The sequence below is a fragment of the Anomaloglossus baeobatrachus genome, chromosome 6 (assembly GCF_048569485.1).
Source record: "Anomaloglossus baeobatrachus isolate aAnoBae1 chromosome 6, aAnoBae1.hap1, whole genome shotgun sequence".
NCBI lineage: Eukaryota > Metazoa > Chordata > Amphibia > Anura > Aromobatidae > Anomaloglossus > Anomaloglossus baeobatrachus.
In genome coordinates this window covers 564,938,137-564,957,869 of record NC_134358.1, presented here as the reverse complement: position 1 = coordinate 564,957,869, position 19,733 = coordinate 564,938,137, and the positions used below count along the sequence as shown (strand labels likewise).

General features: G+C 48.5%; 1 protein-coding gene across 1 annotated transcript in view; it reads left to right on the top strand.

The window, feature by feature from the left end:
- Window positions 1–19,733, top strand: part of MINDY4 (MINDY lysine 48 deubiquitinase 4) — a 189,413-nt gene that overhangs the window by 147,781 nt on the left and 21,899 nt on the right. The window contains exon 16 of the mRNA XM_075315756.1: window positions 10,023–10,203. Within this exon, the coding sequence (XP_075171871.1) occupies window positions 10,023–10,203 (181 nt within the window). The remainder of the gene's footprint in view (window positions 1–10,022; window positions 10,204–19,733) is intronic.

The following is a 19,733-nucleotide window of genomic DNA, read 5'->3' as shown; positions in this document are numbered from 1 at the left end:
GGAGCAGGCACGACCCACGGTCGCAGCGGCTGTGGCCGCTGTCACCCGCAGTGGGAGTGCTGGAAGCCAAGGGGCCTCCCGGAGGTCCGATAGCTCTTCCCCTTCTGACCAAGTGGCAGCCGAGTCAGGTGGAGGCCAGGACACAGGTCCCGGGGTACTGACTGAAGATGTGACAGTCTCGTCGATTCTGGCCACATCTAGTCAGGGGTTTCAGGCAGCGTTAGAAGCTGACGACAGCCTGAAAGCTCTTAAGGAGCAGGCGGCACAGCCTCCCTCGGACTCGGACCCGGAGCGAGTGGTCTGGGACCAAGGACGGCTGTACCGGGCCACGGTCCAGCAGGGTTCACCGGAGGCGTGGCCCAGGGACCGACAGTTGGTGGTACCCTATCCGTTCCGGACGGAGTTGTTGCGGATCGCACATGAGATTCCGATGGCCGGACACCTAGGGATCGCTAAGACCAAGGCCAGGTTAAACCAGCATTTCTACTGGCCAAAAATGGGGGCCGATGTGGCTGCCTACTGCCGTTCGTGTGAAACCTGTCAGAGAGTGGGGAAGGCGGGGCCACGCCCCAAAGCCCCACTGGTATCTCTGCCCATCATCGATGAGCCTTTCAGGAGGGTGGCTGTGGATCTGGTCGGCCCGCTGGCCATCCCCAGCAGCTCCGGGAAACGCTTCATACTGACGGTAGTGGACTATGCCACCCGGTACCCAGAAGCAGTGGCCTTGTCGTCCATTCGGGCTGACAAGGTGGCCACCGCATTGCTGGTGATTTTCTCCCGAGTGGGTTTTCCCCAGGAAATGCTCACTGACCGGGGGACCCAATTCATGTCCCAGCTGATGGAGGCCCTCTGTAAGCAAGTCCAGGTGCGACATCTGGTGGCCAGCCCGTACCATCCACAGACTAATGGCCTGTGCGAGCGGTTCAATGGCACCTTAAAGCAGATGCTTAAGATGTTGGTCGACTCCCATGGGCGTGACTGGGAGCGGTATCTCCCACACCTGTTATTTGCTTACCGGGAGGTTCCACAGGCCTCAACAGGATTCTCACCGTTTGAGCTCCTGTACGGGCGACGTGTGCGGGGCCCCCTGGCTCTGGTGAAAGAGGCTTGGGAAGGGGATTTGGCCACCCCTGGAGTGTCGGTTATCGAGTATGTCATGCGCTTCCGGGACAAAATGCAGGCCTTGACGCAACTGGTACACGACAATATGGCTCAAGCCCAGGCCGATCAGAAGCGTTGGTACGACCAGAACGCTTGTGAGAGGACCTACCAAGTGGGTCAAGAGGTGTGGGTACTGGTCCCCGTACCACAGGACAAGCTTCAGGCAGCCTGGGCAGGCCCATACCTCGTGTACCAGCAGCTCAACCCTGTGACGTACCTGGTCACCCTGGACCCTGCCCGTGGAAGGCGGAAGCCCTTCCATGTGAACATGATGAAGGCACATCATGAGCGGGAGGCATGTGCGCTCCCCGTGTGCAACCTGCCCGAGGAGGGAGAAGCGGAAACCCTCTTGGATATGCTAGCCCAGGTTAGGGCAGGCGGATCCATTGAGGATGTGGAGGTTGGCCACCAGCTCTTGGAAGACCAACGGTCCCAGCTGTGGGCCACCCTCCTCCCCTTCCGGGGGTTGTTTACCAACCAGCCCGGAAGGACTGACTTGGCTGTCCATCACGTGGACACTGGGGATCATCCCCCGATCCGGCGTTCAGCATATCGGGTCTCCCTGGAGGTGCAGCAACACATGCGCCAGGAGATTGACGAGATGCTGAAGCTGGGGGTGATCCAGGCATCCAACAGCGCTTGGGCCTCGCCTGTAGTCCTCGTCCCTAAGAAGGACCGAACCACTCGGTTCTGCGTGGACTACAGGGGGCTCAATGCGGTCACGGTCGCCGATGCGTACCCAATGCCACGCATCGATGACCTGCTCGATCAGTTGGCCGGGGCTCAGTACCTGACCATCATGGATCTGAGCCGGGGATATTGGCAGATCCCCCTGACTCGCAAGGCCAGGGAACGCTCTGCCTTTATTACCCCATTTGGACTGTACGAGTCCACGGTGATGCCATTCGGGATGAGGAATGCCCCTGCCACTTTCCAGCGGATGGTCAACACCCTGCTCAAGGGACTTGAAGGGTACGCGGCCGCGTACCTGGATGACATTGCCGTCTTCAGTCCCACCTGGGAGGACCACCTAGAGCATCTAGCACAGGTGCTCAGGCGGATCCACCGGGCAGGTTTGACCATCAAGCCGGGAAAGTGTCAGCTGGCCATGAGCGAGGTCCAGTACCTCGGTCACCGGGTAGGTGGGAGAACACTGAAGCCCGAGCCTGAGAAAGTGGAAGCCATCGCATCCTGGCCCACCCCCAGGACCAAGAAGCAGGTGATGTCCTTCTTGGGGACCGCTGGGTACTATAGGAGGTTTGTTCCATGCTATAGTAGCCTGGCAAAGCCCTTGACGGACCTCACCAAGAAGGAGCTGCCCTCTGCAGTCAATTGGACAATGGACTGCGAGACAGCCTTCCGGGCCCTAAAGGACGCCCTGTCCAGCCCGCCCGTGCTACAGGCAGCCGACTTCACGCGGCCGTTTGTAGTACAGACCGACGCCAGTGACTTCGGCCTCGGTGCGGTGCTCAGCCAGGTGGACTCTGCGAGCCAAGAGCACCCAGTCTTGTACCTGAGCAGGAAGCTGTTACCACGGGAAGTGGCCTATTCCACGATGGAGAAGGAGTGCCTGGCCATAGTGTGGGCCCTGCAGCGTCTGCAACCCTATCTATACGGGCGCCACTTCATCGTGGAGACGGACCACAATCCCCTCAGCTGGTTGCACACCGTCTCTGGGACGAATGGGCGATTGTTGCGATGGAGCCTTGCGCTCCAGCAATACAACTTCACCATTCGCCACAAAAGGGGCCGTGACCACGGTAACGCAGACGGGCTGTCCCGACAAGGAGAGGTCGCGGACGGGCGCACGGGGGAACACCGGAGTGTGCTGCCCCCTAGCGCCCTCAAAAGGGGGGAGGTGTGAGGCAAATCCCGGGATATGAAGATGAATTATGACTCCAGTCATAATCCCTCATCACTCCCTGGCAGTGCCCCCCTCCCTTCTTGTTCTCAGTGTTCCACTTACACCTCCATGGCCATGTCCTGTGATATGGAAATGAGGTGGCTTAGGGACAATGGACACAGGATGACTCCCTGCCGTGACCCTGTAGTGGGGGCTGCTAGCTAGTTAGCAAGGCTATGGAAATAGCCAGACAGAACGACTCCAGTAAAAAATGGTTCATATCTCGCAAGCCATATTTCCGATAAATATGGCAACCATAAAAATGGTGTCTCCGCATGCGGACGATGCCGGCACACCCTTTTTATGGGAGCAGGACATTGGGAAATGCCCCAGGCGTGATATCAGCCAATGGGGAACTGGCAGACAGGTCATGAGTCCCCTCGTTCTGTGGCTAAATTCATAGCTGTCACAATGAGAGCGTTGGCGTCCGCCTACGACGCTCCCAGGCAAAGTTATGGCCCATATTCCATGTTGGGATATTGTCCATAACTCAAGCCAGGGGTGGAGCAGTGCTCCCTGTGAGGTCACTAAGGTAGGAGGGGACCTGGATCTGCCCAGGTTGATAACCCTACTTCGGCCATTTTCCAGTGTTCTTTCGCTGGGGGTCACGTGCAGGAAACATCTGTGGGAGTTCCTAGAAACCTGGTCTACAGCGCCCCCCTGTGGCCAGACGCACAAGGTAACTGATTGAATTGCATACCTGTTTGTAAATCATGCTTTATCTGTAACTGTACTCTGACATATGTATATTCTGTAGATTCCCTATTGTATATATTGTAGTTTCTAGTGTGCTTTAGGCTGATTAAATTATATAATTAATCTTGGGCTGTTCTGTTATCTCGATCTTGAATCCCACGTCTGTGTGTTCGGCTAATAGTTACCGTGAAGCGGTTGGTGGCAGCGAGTTTGTGCCAAGGATTATTGTGGGGAGGCCAGTGAGATTCGGGGAGATTATATATATTCCGCCCGCGGAGGTCGGGGGAATATATACCCTACTCTCACTGGGGACCCTTCAATAATCGGCATAAGTAGTATAGCGGCCTCCTTGCTTATCGTCGGGCAATTCCATAATTGGCCTGACTATAAGAGGGGCGCTAGAGAGCGCGTCACGTGCTCTGTCTGTCGGTCGGGAGGTATAAAGGAGGGGTGACCCCCCACTTGTTACCCCCCGATTGTGACGTACTGGTAGCCAGCGCGGGGGATTTCTGAGTGACCCCCCCCGGTGGTTTGTGACATTTTATATAACACCCAGGGGCGCGATGCTCTGCACACTGTCCTCTGGAAGCAGTTCAGGTAGAGTTGATCTAGCAGGGAGAGCTTAGATTAGAGCAGGGTAGTACACTTGAACGATATAGTGCCTTCATGTGGCACTAAAGGGTGTTTAGCCTTGTTTAACCTCATAAATAAATAAATAAAAAAAATGGCTTTGGGTCACCCCCTATTTTTATAACCAGCAAAGTAAAGTAGACAGCTGGAGGCTGGTATTATAAGGCTTGAAAGGCACATGGGTTATTTGGCCCCCTCGCAGCCTAAAAATAGCAGACCGCAGCTGCCCCAGAATTGTCGCATCCTTTAGATGCTCCAATTCTGGAACTTTGTTGACTCGTCCTGATTGCCCTATTGCAGTGGCAATCAGAGTAATTTTTTTTGGGGTTGATGTCAGCTGCATTAAGCCCATGGGTTAGTAATGGAGAGGCGACTACCAGACATCCCCCATTACTAACCCACTAAGTCAAAAGAAGAAAAGACGCACAGGAAAAAATAGTTTATTTGAATAAAGACTCCCCACACACACTGCCTCATTCACCAATTTATTATCAAAAATGTCCTCACAAACCTCCTCCATCATAATCCATGATCCACGAAAGCAGCTACAGCGAAATAGCAGTAAAGTGCAGCTACTCACAGATGCTGGGGAGTGACTACAATGCTCATCAGAGCCGCCAGGTCTCGCTGAAACAGTGTAGAGCTGATGAGCTTTGTCGACACTACCGCTGCTGCTTTTTAGTAGTTTTGTGTTTCACCCCAGAGCTGTATTCACATCTACACCGCTCAGTACTGCTGTATAACGTCCTCCATGCTGCTTTTTAGTAGTTTTATGTTTCTCCCCAGAGCTGGATTCACAGCTACACCGCTCAGTACTGCTGTATAATGTCCCCCATGCTGCTGCTTTTTATTAGTTTCATGTTTCACCCCAGAGCTGGATTCACAGCTACACCGCTCAGTACTGCTGTATAATGTTCCCATGCTGCTGCTGTTTAGTAGTTTTATGTTTCACCTCAGAGCTGGATTCACAGCTACACCGCTCAGTACTGCTCTATAATGTTGACCATACTGCTTCTTTTTAGTGGTTTTATGTTTCACCCCAGTGGTGGATTCACAGCTACACCGCTCAGTACTGCTCTATAATGTTGACCATACTGCTTCTTTTTAGTGGTTTTATGTTTCACTCAAGTGGTGGATTCACAGCTACACCGCTCAGTACTGCTGTGTAATGTCCTCCATGCTGCTGCTTTCTAATAGTTTCATGTTTCACTTGAGAGCTGTATTCACATCTACACTGCTCAATCCTGCTGTGTAATGTCCTCCATGCTGCTGCTTTTTAGTAGTTTCATGTTTCACTTGAGAGCTGTATTCACATCTACACTGCTCAATCCTGCTGTATAATGTCCTCCATGCTGCTGCTTTTTAGTAGTTTTATGCTTCACCCCAGAGCTGGATTCACAGCTACACCGTTCAGTACTGCTGTATAATGTCCCCCATGCTGCTGCTTTTTATTAGTTTTATGCTTCACCCCAGTGCTGTATTCACATCTACACCGCTCAGTACTGCTGTGTAATGTATGCCATTCTGCTGCTTGACCCAGAGCTGTATTTACATCTACACCGTTCAGTACTGCTGTATAATATCCCCCATGCTGCTACTTTTTAGTAGTTTTGTGTTTCACACCAGAGTTGGATTCACATCTACACTGCTCAGTATGGCTCTATAATGTCCCCCATGCTGCTGCTTTTTAGTATTTTTATGTTTCACCCCAGAGCTGTATTCACATCTACACTGCTCAGTACTGCTGTATAATGTCTGCCATGCTGCTGCTGTATAATGTCCGCCATGCTGCTGCTGTGTAATGTCCGCCATGATGCTGCTGTATAATGTCCTCCATGCTGCTGCTGTATAATGTCCGTCATGCTGCTGCTGTATAATGTCCGCCATGCTGCTGCTGTATAATGTCCGCCATGCTGCTGCTGTATAATGTCCGCCATGCTGCTGCTGTATAATGTCCGCCATGCTGCTGCTGTATAATGTCCGCCATGCTGCTGCTGTATAATGTCCGCCATGCTGCTGCTGTATATTGTCCTCCATGCTGCTGCTGTATATTGTCCTCCATGCTGCTGCTGTATAATGTCCGCCATGCTGCTGCTGTATAATGTCCGCCATGCTGCTGCTGTATAATGTCCGCCATGCTGCTGCTGTATAATGTCCGCCATGCTGCTGCTGTATATTGTCCTCCATGCTGCTGCTGTATAATGTCCTCCATGCTGCTGCTGTATAATGTCTGCCATGCTGCTGCTGTATAATATCCGCCATGCTGCTGCTGTATAATGTCCGCCATGCTGCTGCTGTATAATGTCCGCCATGCTGCTGCTGTATATTGTCCTCCATGCTGCTGCTGTATAATGTCCGCCATGCTGCTGCTGTATAATGTCCGCCATGCTGCTGGTGTATAATGTCCGCCATGCTGCTGCTGTATAATGTCCGCCATGCTGCTGCTGTATAATGTCCCCCATGCTGCTGCTGTATATTGTCCTCCATGCTGCTGCTGTATAATGTCCGCCATGCTGCTGCTGTATATTGTCCTCCATGCTGCTGCTGTATATTGTCCTCCATGCTGCTGCTGTATAATGTCCGCCATGCTGCTGCTGTTTCTGAACATGAGTTACATAGACAGCGGAGCAGGAATCCCTGGTGTGTGCTGTGTATGGGAGACCTCCTAGCAGCGAGTCTACACCCACCAGCTCAGAGACAGCTGAAATTAGCTGAAATTAGCCAGTGAACAAGCCTTTTGCTCATCGATCAGGGAGATGTTCATCGCGATTAATCAGTAGATATGTGTGAGACGTGTGAACTCCTTGGACGCGGAGTCTTGAGTTTCATAAGAGCCGGTGTAATCTCCGCTGATTACTGATAAGTGTTTGTTCCAAGGATGGACCCAAATTCCTCTCTTGATTAATTTTGGCTTCAGCGATGGAAATTCCACCCAAAGCTGACCCCTCGTCTCTGGACGGAATTTGGCTTCCTCCTCGGCTGTGGAAGCGTTACTTACCTGGAGACCCCCGGGGCTGTAGTACGTGGTGATAGAGGGGGGCTGTTCATTAGGTAGTATAGGGGCAGTGATGTCAGGTGGAGTGTGGTGCGGTCGGATAACCAGGTCTGCAGGAGTGTGGGTCCCAAAAATCTACTAAGAAGTTACCAAATTACCAAATGGCTTCTTCTTCTTATGATCATGATTTTTAAAGAAGACTGGAAATCCCCTCTAAGGAGTCATATGGGGGCCACCCTCCGTCTCCTCGCTCCGGAGGACCCTTTGCATCTTTACATTCATGGTCTATTTTTTTTCTGCTTGCTGTCAGTGAATGGGTACATTGTTGTGTATATGTAACAGTGACCTATGTGATTACTTCTCACAGCTGACTGTGCGTTACAGTTGTATCCAGTGTAGACAATCTAGAGAGGGGGATTAATGTTCCCGAGGGGCCACAAGAGCGACCGTGGCTGGTGAGGAGGCCGAACCAATGGGAAGAAAATAACGCTGCTCAATATTAATATTAACATATTATAATGATTATTTTATATTAATTGCATCACTTAATATTGAGCAGAATTAAGTACACGAATATCCCCCTATATACAATATGAGCCCCCACATAGCCCCTGTATATAACATGACCCCACATATTGCCCCTGTATACAGTATGAGCCCCCACATAGCCCCCTATATACAGTATGAGCCCTCACATAGCCTCCTATATACAGTATGAGCCCCCACATAGCCTCCTATATACAGTATGAGCCCCCACATAGCCTCCTATATACAGTATGAGCCCCCACATAGCCTCCTATATACAGTATGAGCCCCCACATAGCCTCCTATATACAGTATGAGTCCCCACATAGCCTCCCATATACAGTATGAGCCCCCACATAGCCTCCTATATACAGTATGGGCCCCCACATAGCCCCCTATATACAGTATGAGCCCCCACATAGCCTCCTATATACAGTATGAGCCCCCACATAGCCTCCCATATACAGTATGAGCCCCCACATAGCCTCCTATATACAGTATGAGCCCCCACCCAGCTCCCTATATACAGTATGAGCCCTCACATAGCCTCTTATATACAGTATGAGCCCCCACATAGCCTCCTATATACAGTATGAGCCCCCACATAGCCTCCCATATACAGTATGAGCCCCCACATAGCCTCCCATATACAGTATGAGCCCCCACATAGCCTCCTATATACAGTATGAGCCCCCACCCAGCTCCCTATATACAGTATGAGCTCCCACATAGCCTCCCATATACAGTATGAGCCCCCACATAGCCTCTTATATACAGTATGAGCCCCCACATAGCCTCCTATATACAGTATGAGCCCCCACATAGCCTCCCATATACAGTATGAGCCCCCACATAGCCTCCTATATTACAGTATGAGCCCCCACCCAGCTCCCTATATACAGTATGAGCCCCCACATAGCCTCCTATATACAGTATGAGCCCCCACATAGCCTCCTATATACAGTATGAGCCCCCACATAGCCTCCCATATACAGTATGAGCCCCCACATAGCCTCCCATATACAGTATGAGCCCCCACATAGCCTCCCATATACAGTATGAGCCCCCACATAGCCTCCTATATACAGTATGAGCCCCCACCCAGCTCCCTATATACAGTATGAGCTCCCACATAGCCTCCCATATACAGTATGAGCCCCCACATAGCCTCCTATATACAGTATGAGCCCCCACATAGCCTCCTATATACAGTATGAGCCCCCAAGCAGCTCCCTATATACAGTATGAGCCCCCACATAGCCTCCCATATGCAGTATGAGCCCCCACATAGCCTCCTATATACAGTATGAGCCCCCAAGCAGCTCCCTATATACAGTATGAGCCCCCACATAGCCTCCCATATGCAGTATGAGCCCCCACATAGCCTCCTATATACAGTATGCGCCCCCACCCAGCTCCCTATATACAGTATGAGCCCTCACATAGCCTCCTATATACAGCATGAGCCCTCACATAGCCTCCTATATACAGCATGAGCCCTCACATAGCCTCCTATATACAGTATGAGCCCCCACCCAGCTCCCTATATACAGTATGAGCCCTCACATAGCCTCCTATATAAAGGCATGAGCCCTCACATAGCCCCCTATATACAGTATGAGCCCTCACATAGCCCCCTATATACAGCATGAGCCCTCACATAGCCTCCTATATACAGTATGAGCCCCCACATAGCCTCCTATATACAGTATGAGCCCGCACATAGCCCCCTATATACAGTATGAGCCCTCACATAGCCCCCTATATACAGCATGAGCCCTCACATAGCCTCCTATATACAGCATGAGCCCTCACATAGCCTCCTATATACAGTATGAGCCCCCACCCAGCTCCCTATATACAGTATGAGCCCCCACATACCCTCCTATATACAGTATGCACCCCCTCACAGCCCCCTTTTTTAAAGCATGCATTCCCACATAGCCTTCTATATAAAGTATTAACCCCCACATAGCCTCCTATACTGGATACAACTGTAACAACCCCTCCGCTGTGCGCAGTATTCTGTAAAGCCATCGTCTGGATGTTATTTCCTTACAGACACTGATTATTATGTCTGTGAATAAACTGCTTCCTCCATTTCTCCTCCAGGTCGGCTCCTATCTGAAGACCCCCAAGTATCCGATCTGGGTGGTCTGCAGCGAAAGTCACTTCAGCGTCCTGTTTTGTTTGAAAAAAGAGTTGATCGGCGACTGGAAAGCGGAGCGTAGATTTGACCTCTACTACTACGATGGGCTGGCCAATCAGCAGGAGGAGATCCGCCTCACCGTCGGTAAGCGCCAGCGTTTCCACCGCGATATTACACAATCTGAGTGCGGAGTGCGCGGGGCGGCCGGGGCGCAGACCATCAGCTCTGTATGTGTATGAGCCCTCTCTGTGTCATACACTGTGCAAAAGGTTTAGACTGTGTGCGCTTGGCACGTTTTTTGATGATTTTTTGGTGCAGTTTGTTGCTGTTGCAGTATTCAGTGACCGCCCGTCTCCTCCATCCTCAGTATTCAGTGACTGCCCGTCTCCTCCATCCTCAGTGACCGCCCGTCTCCTCTGTCCTCAGTATTCAGTGACCGCCCGTCTCCTCTGTCCTCAGTATTCAGTGACCGCCCGTCTCCTCTGTCCTCAGTATTCAGTGACCGCCCGTCTCCTCTGTCCTCAGTATTCAGTGACCGCCCGTCTCCTCCGTCCTCAGTATTCAGTGACCACCCGTGTCCTCCATCCTCAGTATTCAGTGACCGACCGTCTCCTCCATCCTCAGTATTCAGTGACCGCCCATCTCCTCCGTCCTCAGTATTCAGTGACCGCCCGTCTCCTCCGTCCTCAGTATTCAGTGACCGCCCGTCTCCTTCATCCTCAGTATTCAGTGACCGCCCGTCTCCTCCGTCCTCAGTATTCAGTGACCGCCCGTCTCCTTCATCCTCAGTATTCCGTGACCGCCCGTCTCCTCCATCCTCAGTATTCAGTGACCGCCCGTCTCCTCCGTCCTCCGTATTCAGTGACCGCCCGTCTCCTCCGTCCTCAGTATTCAGTGACCACCCGTCTCCTCCATCCTCAGTATTCAGTGACCGCCCGTCTCCTCCATCCTCAGTATTCAGTGACTGCCCGTCTCCTCCATCCTCAGTATTCAGTGACCGCCCGTCTCCTCCATCCTCAGTATTCAGTGACTGCCCGTCTCCTCCGTCCTCAGTATTCAGTGACCGCCCGTCTCCTCCATCCTCAGTATTCGGTGACCACCCGTCTCCTCCGTCCTCAGTATTCGGTGACCGCCCGTCTCCTCCATCCTCAGTATTCGGTGACCGCCCGTCTCCTCCATCCTCAGTATTCGGTGACCGCCCGTCTCCTCCGTCCTCAGTATTCAGTGACCGCCCGTCTCCTTCATCCTCAGTATTCAGTGACCGCCCATCTCCTCCATCCTCAGTATTCGGTGACCGCCCGTCTCCTCCATCCTCAGTATTCAGTGACCGCCCGTCTCCTCCGTCCTCAGTATTCAGTGACCGCCCGTCTCCTCCATCCTCAGTATTCAGTGACCGCCCATCTCCTCCATCCTCCGTATTCAGTGACCGCCCATCTTCTCCTTCCTCAGTATTCAGTGACCGCCCGTCTCCTCCGTATTCAGTGACCGCCCGTCTCCTCCGTCCTCAGTATTCAGTGACCGCCCGTCTTCTCCGTCCTCAGTATTCAGTGACTGCCCGTCTCCTCCATCCTCAGTATTCAGTGACCGCCCGTCTCCTCCATCCTCAGTATTCAGTGACCGCCCGTCTCCTCCATCTTCAGTACTCAGTGACCGCTTGTCTCCTCCATCCTCAGTATTCAGTGACCGCTCGTCTCCTCCGTCCTCAGTATTCGGGAGCCGCCCGTCTCCTCCATCCTCAGTATTCAGTGACCGCCCGTCTCCTTCATCCTCAGTATTCAGTGACCGCCCATCTCCTCCATCCTCCGTATTCAGTGACCGCTCGTCTCCTCCGTCCTCAGTATTCGGTGGCCGCCTGTCTCCTCCATCCTCAGTATTCAGTGATCGCCTGTCTCTTCCGTCCTCAGTATTCAGTGACCGCCCGTCTCCTCTGTCCTCAGTATTCAGTGCCACACACATCTTCAATGCTGCTCCCCCATATTTAGTGTTGCTCCCACAACCAGCGCAGGGCAGTGTCTGGCTCTGTGCCGCGGCCGGTGGATAGCGGTGAGGTGCAGTGAGGTGCGGGGCGGCGTGTCTCCAGCACAGGGAGGTCTTCTGTACTTTCCTTGTATTTTATCTCTCGCGGTGTTTACACTCGGAGCCTCCAGGGGAGGATGGAGGAGGATTTGTGTGTATCCTCTATCTACACCAGGGGGAGAAGTCATCAGATTTATTATCACCGTTATTACCTGCGGTCAGCCACATGTATCCAGGAGAAGCTGACATCTCCCCCGAGATAACCAAGTTAAAGGGATATTCCTCAGAAAGTACATGATCCCCTGTGCAGGTCAGACTAATGGCTGTCTGTGCTGTACTATCCTCTATCCATATTATACTGAACACTGGCCCTGCTGTACTATTCTCTATCCATATTATACTGAACACTGGCCCTGCTGTACTATCCTCTATCCATATTATACTGAACGCTGGCCCTGCTGTACTATCCTCTATCCATATTATACTGAGCACTGGCCCTGCTGTACTATTCTATATCCATATTATACTGAACACTGGCCCTGCTGTACTATCCTCTATCCATATTATACTGAACACTGGCCCTGCTGTACTATCCTCTATCCATATTATACTGAACGCTGGCCCTGCTGTACTATCCTCTATCCATATTATACTGAACACTGGCCCTGCTGTACTATCCTCTATCCATATTATACTGAACACTGGCCCTGCTGTACTATTCTATATCCATATTATACTGAACACTGGCCCTGCTGTACTATCCTCTATCCATATTATACTGAACACTGGCCCTGCTGTACTATCCTCTATCCATATTATACTGAACACTGGCCCTGCTGTACTATCCTCTATCCATATTATACTGAGCACTGGCCCTGCGGTACTATCCTCTATCCATATTATACTGAACACTGGCCCTGCTGTACTATCCTCTATCCATATTATACTGAACACTGGCCCTGCTGTACTATCCTCTATCCATATTATACGGAACACTGGCCCTGCTGTACTATCCTCTATCCATATTATACTGAGCACTGGCCCTGCTGTACTATCCTCTATCCATATTATACTGAGCACTGGCCCTGCGGTACTATCCTCTATCCATATTATACTGAACACTAGCCCTGCTGTACTATCCTCTATCCATATTATACTGAACACTGGCCCTGCTGTACTATCCTCTATCCATATTATACTGAACACTGGCCCTGCTGTACTATCCTCTATCCATATTATACTGAGCACTGGCCCTGCGGTACTATCCTCTATCCATATTATACTGAACACTGGCCCTGCTGTACTATTCTATATCCATATTATACTTAACACTGGCCCTGCTGTACTATCCTCTATCCATATTATACTGAACACTGGCCCTGCTGTACTATTCTATATCCATATACTGAACACTAGCCCTGCTGTACTATCCTCTATCCATATTATACTGAACACTGGCCCTGCTGTACTATCCTCTATCTATATTATACTGAACACTCGCCCTGCTGTACTATTCTATATCCATATTATACTGAGCACTGGCCCTGCTTTACAATCCTCTATCCATATTATACTGAGCACTGGCCCTGCTGTACTATGCTCTATCCATATTATACTGAACACTAGCCCTGCTGTACTATCCTCTATCCATATTATACTGAACACTGGCCCTGCTGTACTATTCTCTATCCATATTATACTGAACACTAGCCCTGCTGTACTATCCTCTATCCATATTATACTGAGCACTGGCCCTGCTGTACTATTCTCTATCCATATTATACTGAGCACTGGCCCTGCTGTACTATCCTCTATCCATATTATACTGAACACTGGCCCTGCTGTACTATTCTATATCCATATTATACTGAACACTGGCCCTGCTGTACTATTCTCTATCCATATTATACTGAACACTGGCCCTGCTGTACTATTCTCTATCCATATTATACTGAACACTGGCCCTGCTGTACTATCCTCTATCCATATTATACTGAGCACTGGCCCCGCTGTACTATCCTCTATCCATATTATACTGAACACTGGCCCTGCTGTACTATTCTATATCCATATTATACTGAACACTGGCCCTGCGGTACTATCCTCTATCCATATTATACTGAACACTGGCCCTGCTGTACTATTCTATATCCATATTATACTGAACACTGGCCCTGCTGTACTATCCTCTATCCATATTATACTGAACACTGGCCCTGCTGTACTATCCTCTATCCATATTATACTGAACGCTGGCCCTGCTGTACTATCCTCTATCCATATTATACTGAGCACTGGCCCTGCTGTACTATTCTATATCCATATTATACTGAACACTGGCCCTGCTGTACTATCCTCTATCCATATTATACTGAACACTGGCCCTGCTGTACTATCCTCTATCCATATTATACTGAACACTGGCCCTGCTGTACTATTCTATATCCATATTATACTGAACACTGGCCCTGCTGTACTATCCTCTATCCATATTATACTGAACACTGGCCCTGCTGTACTATCCTCTATCCATATTATACTGAACACTGGCCCTGCTGTACTATCCTCTATCCATATTATACTGAACACTGGCCCTGCTGTACTATCCTCTATCCATATTATACTGAGCACTGGCCCTGCGGTACTATTCTATATCCATATTATACTGAGCACTGGCCCTGCTTTACAATCCTCTATCCATATTATACTGAGCACTGGCCCTGCTGTACTATGCTCTATCCATATTATACTGAACACTAGCCCTGCTGTACTATCCTCTATCCATATTATACTGAACACTGGCCCTGCTGTACTATGCTCTATCCATATTATACTGAACACTGGCCCTGCTGTACTATTCTATATCCATATTATACTGAGCACTGGCCCTGCTGTACTATCCTCTATCCATATTATACTGAGCACTGGCCCTGCTGTACTATCCTCTGTCCATATTATACTGAACACTGGCCCTGCTGTACTATCCTCTATCCATATTATACTGAACACTGGCCCTGCTGTACTATCCTCTGTCCATATTATACTGAACACTGGCCCTGCTGTACTATTCTATATCCATATTATACTGAACACTGGCCCTGCTGTACTATCCTCTATCCATATTATACTGAACACTAGCCCTGCTGTACTATTCTATATCCATAATATACTGAACACTGGCCCTGCTGTATTATCCTCTGTCCATATTATACTGAACACTGGCCCTGCTGTACTATCCTCTATCCATATTATACTGAACACTGGCCCTGCTGTACTATCCTCTGTCCATATTATACTGAACACTGGCCCTGCTGTACTATCCTCTATCCATATTATACTGAACACTGGCCCTGCTGTACTATTCTCTATCCATATTATACTGAACACTGGCCCTGCTGTACTATTCTCTATCCATATTATACTGAACACTGGCCCTGCTGTACTATTCTCTATCCATATTATACTGAACACTAGCCCTGCTGTACTATCCTCTATCCATATTATACTGAACACTGGCCCTGCTGTACTATTCTCTATCCATATTATACTGAACACTGGCCCTGCTGTACTATTCTATATCCATATTATACTGAACACTGGCCCTGCTGTACTATCCTCTATCCATATTATACTGAACACTAGCCCTGCTGTACTATCCTCTATCCATATTATACTGAACACTGGCCCTGCTGTACTATCCTCTATCCATATTATACTGAACACTGGCCCTGCTGTACTATCCTCTATCCATATTATACTGAACACTGGCCCTGCTGTACTATTCTCTATCCATATTATACTGAACACTGGCCCTGCTGTACTATCCTCTATCCATATTATTCTGAGCACTGGCCCTGCTGTACTATTCTCTATCCATATTATACTGAGCACTGGCCCTGCTGTACTATTCTATATCCATATTATACTGAACACTGGCCCTGCTGTACTATTCTCTATCCATATTATACTGAACACTGGCCCTGCTGTACTATTCTCTATCCATATTATACTGAACACTGGCCCTGCTGTACTATTCTCTATCCATATTATACTGAACACTAGCCCTGCTGTACTATCCTCTATCCATATTATACTGAACACTGGCCCTGCTGTACTATTCTCTATCCATATTATACTGAACACTGGCCCTGCTGTACTATTCTCTATCCATATTATACTGAACACTGGCCCTGCTGTACTATCCTCTATCCATATTATACTGAGCACTGGCCCTGCTGTACTATCCTCTATCCATATTATACTGCACACTGGCCCTGCTGTACTATCCTCTATCCATATTATACTGAACACTGGCCCTGCTGTACTATCCTCTATCCATATTATACTGAACACTGGCCCTGCTGTACTATCCTCTATCCATATTATACTGAACACTGGCCCTGCTGTACTATCCTCTATCCATATTATACTGAGCACTGGCCCTGCTGTACTATCCTCTGTCCATATTATACTGAACACTGGCCCTGCTGTACTATCCTCTATCCATATTATACTGAACACTGGCCCTGCTGTACTATCCTCTGTCCATATTATACTGAACACTGGCCCTGCTGTACTATTCTCTATCCATATTATACTGAACACTGGCCCTGCTGTACTATTCTCTATCCATATTATACTGAACACTGGCCCTGCTGTACTATTCTCTATCCATATTATACTGAACACTAGCCCTGCTGTACTATCCTCTATCCATATTATACTGAACACTGGCCCTGCTGTACTATTCTCTATCCATATTATACTGAACACTGGCCCTGCTGTACTATTCTATATCCATATTATACTGAACACTGGCCCTGCTGTACTATCCTCTATCCATATTATACTGAACACTAGCCCTGCTGTACTATCCTCTATCCATATTATACTGAACACTGGCCCTGCTGTACTATCCTCTATCCATATTATACTGAACACTGGCCCTGCTGTACTATCCTCTATCCATATTATACTGAACACTGGCCCTGCTGTACTATTCTCTATCCATATTATACTGAGCACTGGCCTTCTGTACTATTCTATATCCATATTATACTGAACACTGGCCCTGCTGTACTATTCTCTATCCATATTATACTGAACACTGGCCCTGCTGTACTATTCTCTATCCATATTATACTGAACACTGGCCCTGCTGTACTATTCTCTATCCATATTATACTGAACACTAGCCCTGCTGTACTATCCTCTATCCATATTATACTGAACACTGGCCCTGCTGTACTATTCTCTATCCATATTATACTGAACACTGGCCCTGCTGTACTATTCTCTATCCATATTATACTGAACACTGGCCCTGCTGTACTATCCTCTATCCATATTATACTGAGCACTGGCCCTGCTGTACTATCCTCTATCCATATTATACTGCACACTGGCCCTGCTGTACTATCCTCTATCCATATTATACTGAACACTAGCCCTGCTGTACTATTCTCTATCCATATTATACTGAACACTGGCCCTGCTGTACTATCCTCTATCCATATTATACTGAGCACTGGCCCCGCTGTACTATCCTCTATCCATATTATACTGAACACTGGCCCTGCTGTACTATTCTATATCCATATTATACTGAACACTGGCCCTGCGGTACTATCCTCTATCCATATTATACTGAACACTGGCCCTGCTGTACTATTCTATATCCATATTATACTGAACACTGGCCCTGCTGTACTATCCTCTATCCATATTATACTGAACACTGGCCCTGCTGTACTATCCTCTATCCATATTATACTGAACGCTGGCCCTGCTGTACTATCCTCTATCCATATTATACTGAGCACTGGCCCTGCTGTACTATTCTATATCCATATTATACTGAACACTGGCCCTGCTGTACTATCCTCTATCCATATTATACTGAACACTGGCCCTGCTGTACTATCCTCTATCCATATTATACTGAACACTGGCCCTGCTGTACTATTCTATATCCATATTATACTGAACACTGGCCCTGCTGTACTATCCTCTATCCATATTATACTGAACACTGGCCCTGCTGTACTATCCTCTATCCATATTATACTGAACACTGGCCCTGCTGTACTATCCTCTATCCATATTATACTGAGCACTGGCCCTGCGGTACTATCCTCTATCCATATTATACTGAACACTGGCCCTGCTGTACTATCCTCTATCCATATTATACTGAACACTAGCCCTGCTGTACTATCCTCTATCCATATTATACTGAACACTGGCCCTGCTGTACTATCCTCTATCCATATTATACTGAACACTGGCCCTGCTGTACTATCCTCTATCCATATTATACTGAGCACTGGCCCTGCGGTACTATCCTCTATCCATATTATACTGAACACTGGCCCTGCTGTACTATTCTATATCCATATTATACTGAACACTGGCCCTGCTGTACTATCCTCTATCCATATTATACTGAACACTGGCCCTGCTGTACTATTCTATATCCATATTATACTGAACACTAGCCCTGCTGTACTATCCTCTATCCATATTATACTGAACACTGGCCCTGCTGTACTATCCTCTATCTATATTATACTGAACACTGGCCCTGCTGTACTATTCTATATCCATATTATACTGAGCACTGGCCCTGCTTTACAATCCTCTATCCATATTATACTGAGCACTGGCCCTGCTGTACTATGCTCTATCCATATTATACTGAACACTAGCCCTGCTGTACTATCCTCTATCCATATTATACTGAACACTGGCCCTGCTGTACTATGCTCTATCCATATTATACTGAACACTGGCCCTGCTGTACTATTCTATATCCATATTATACTGAGCACTGGCCCTGCTGTACTATCCTCTATCCATATTATACTGAGCACTGGCCCTGCTGTACTATCCTCTGTCCATATTATACTGAACACTGGCCCTGCTGTACTATCCTCTATCCATATTATACTGAACACTGGCCCTGCTGTACTATCCTCTGTCCATATTATACTGAACACTGGCCCTGCTGTACTATCCTCTGTCCATATTATACTGAACACTGGCCCTGCTGTACTATTCTATATCCATATTATACTGAACACTGGCCCTGCTGTACTATCCTCTATCCATATTATACTGAACACTAGCCCTGCTGTACTATTCTATATCCATAATATACTGAACACTGGCCCTGCTGTATTATCCTCTGTCCATATTATACTGAACACTGGCCCTGCTGTACTATCCTCTATCCATATTATACTGAACACTGGCCCTGCTGTACTATCCTCTATCCATATTATACTGAACACTGGCCCTGCTGTACTATCCTCTGTCCATATTATACTGAACACTGGCCCTGCTGTACTATCCTCTATCCATATTATACTGAACACTGGCCCTGCTGTACTATTCTCTATCCATATTATACTGAACACTGGCCCTGCTGTACTATTCTCTATCCATATTATACTGAACACTGGCCCTGCTGTACTATTCTCTATCCATATTATACTGAACACTAGCCCTGCTGTACTATCCTCTATCCATATTATACTGAACACTGGCCCTGCTGTACTATTCTCTATCCATATTATACTGAACACTGGCCCTGCTGTACTATTCTATATCCATATTATACTGAACACTGGCCCTGCTGTACTATCCTCTATCCATAT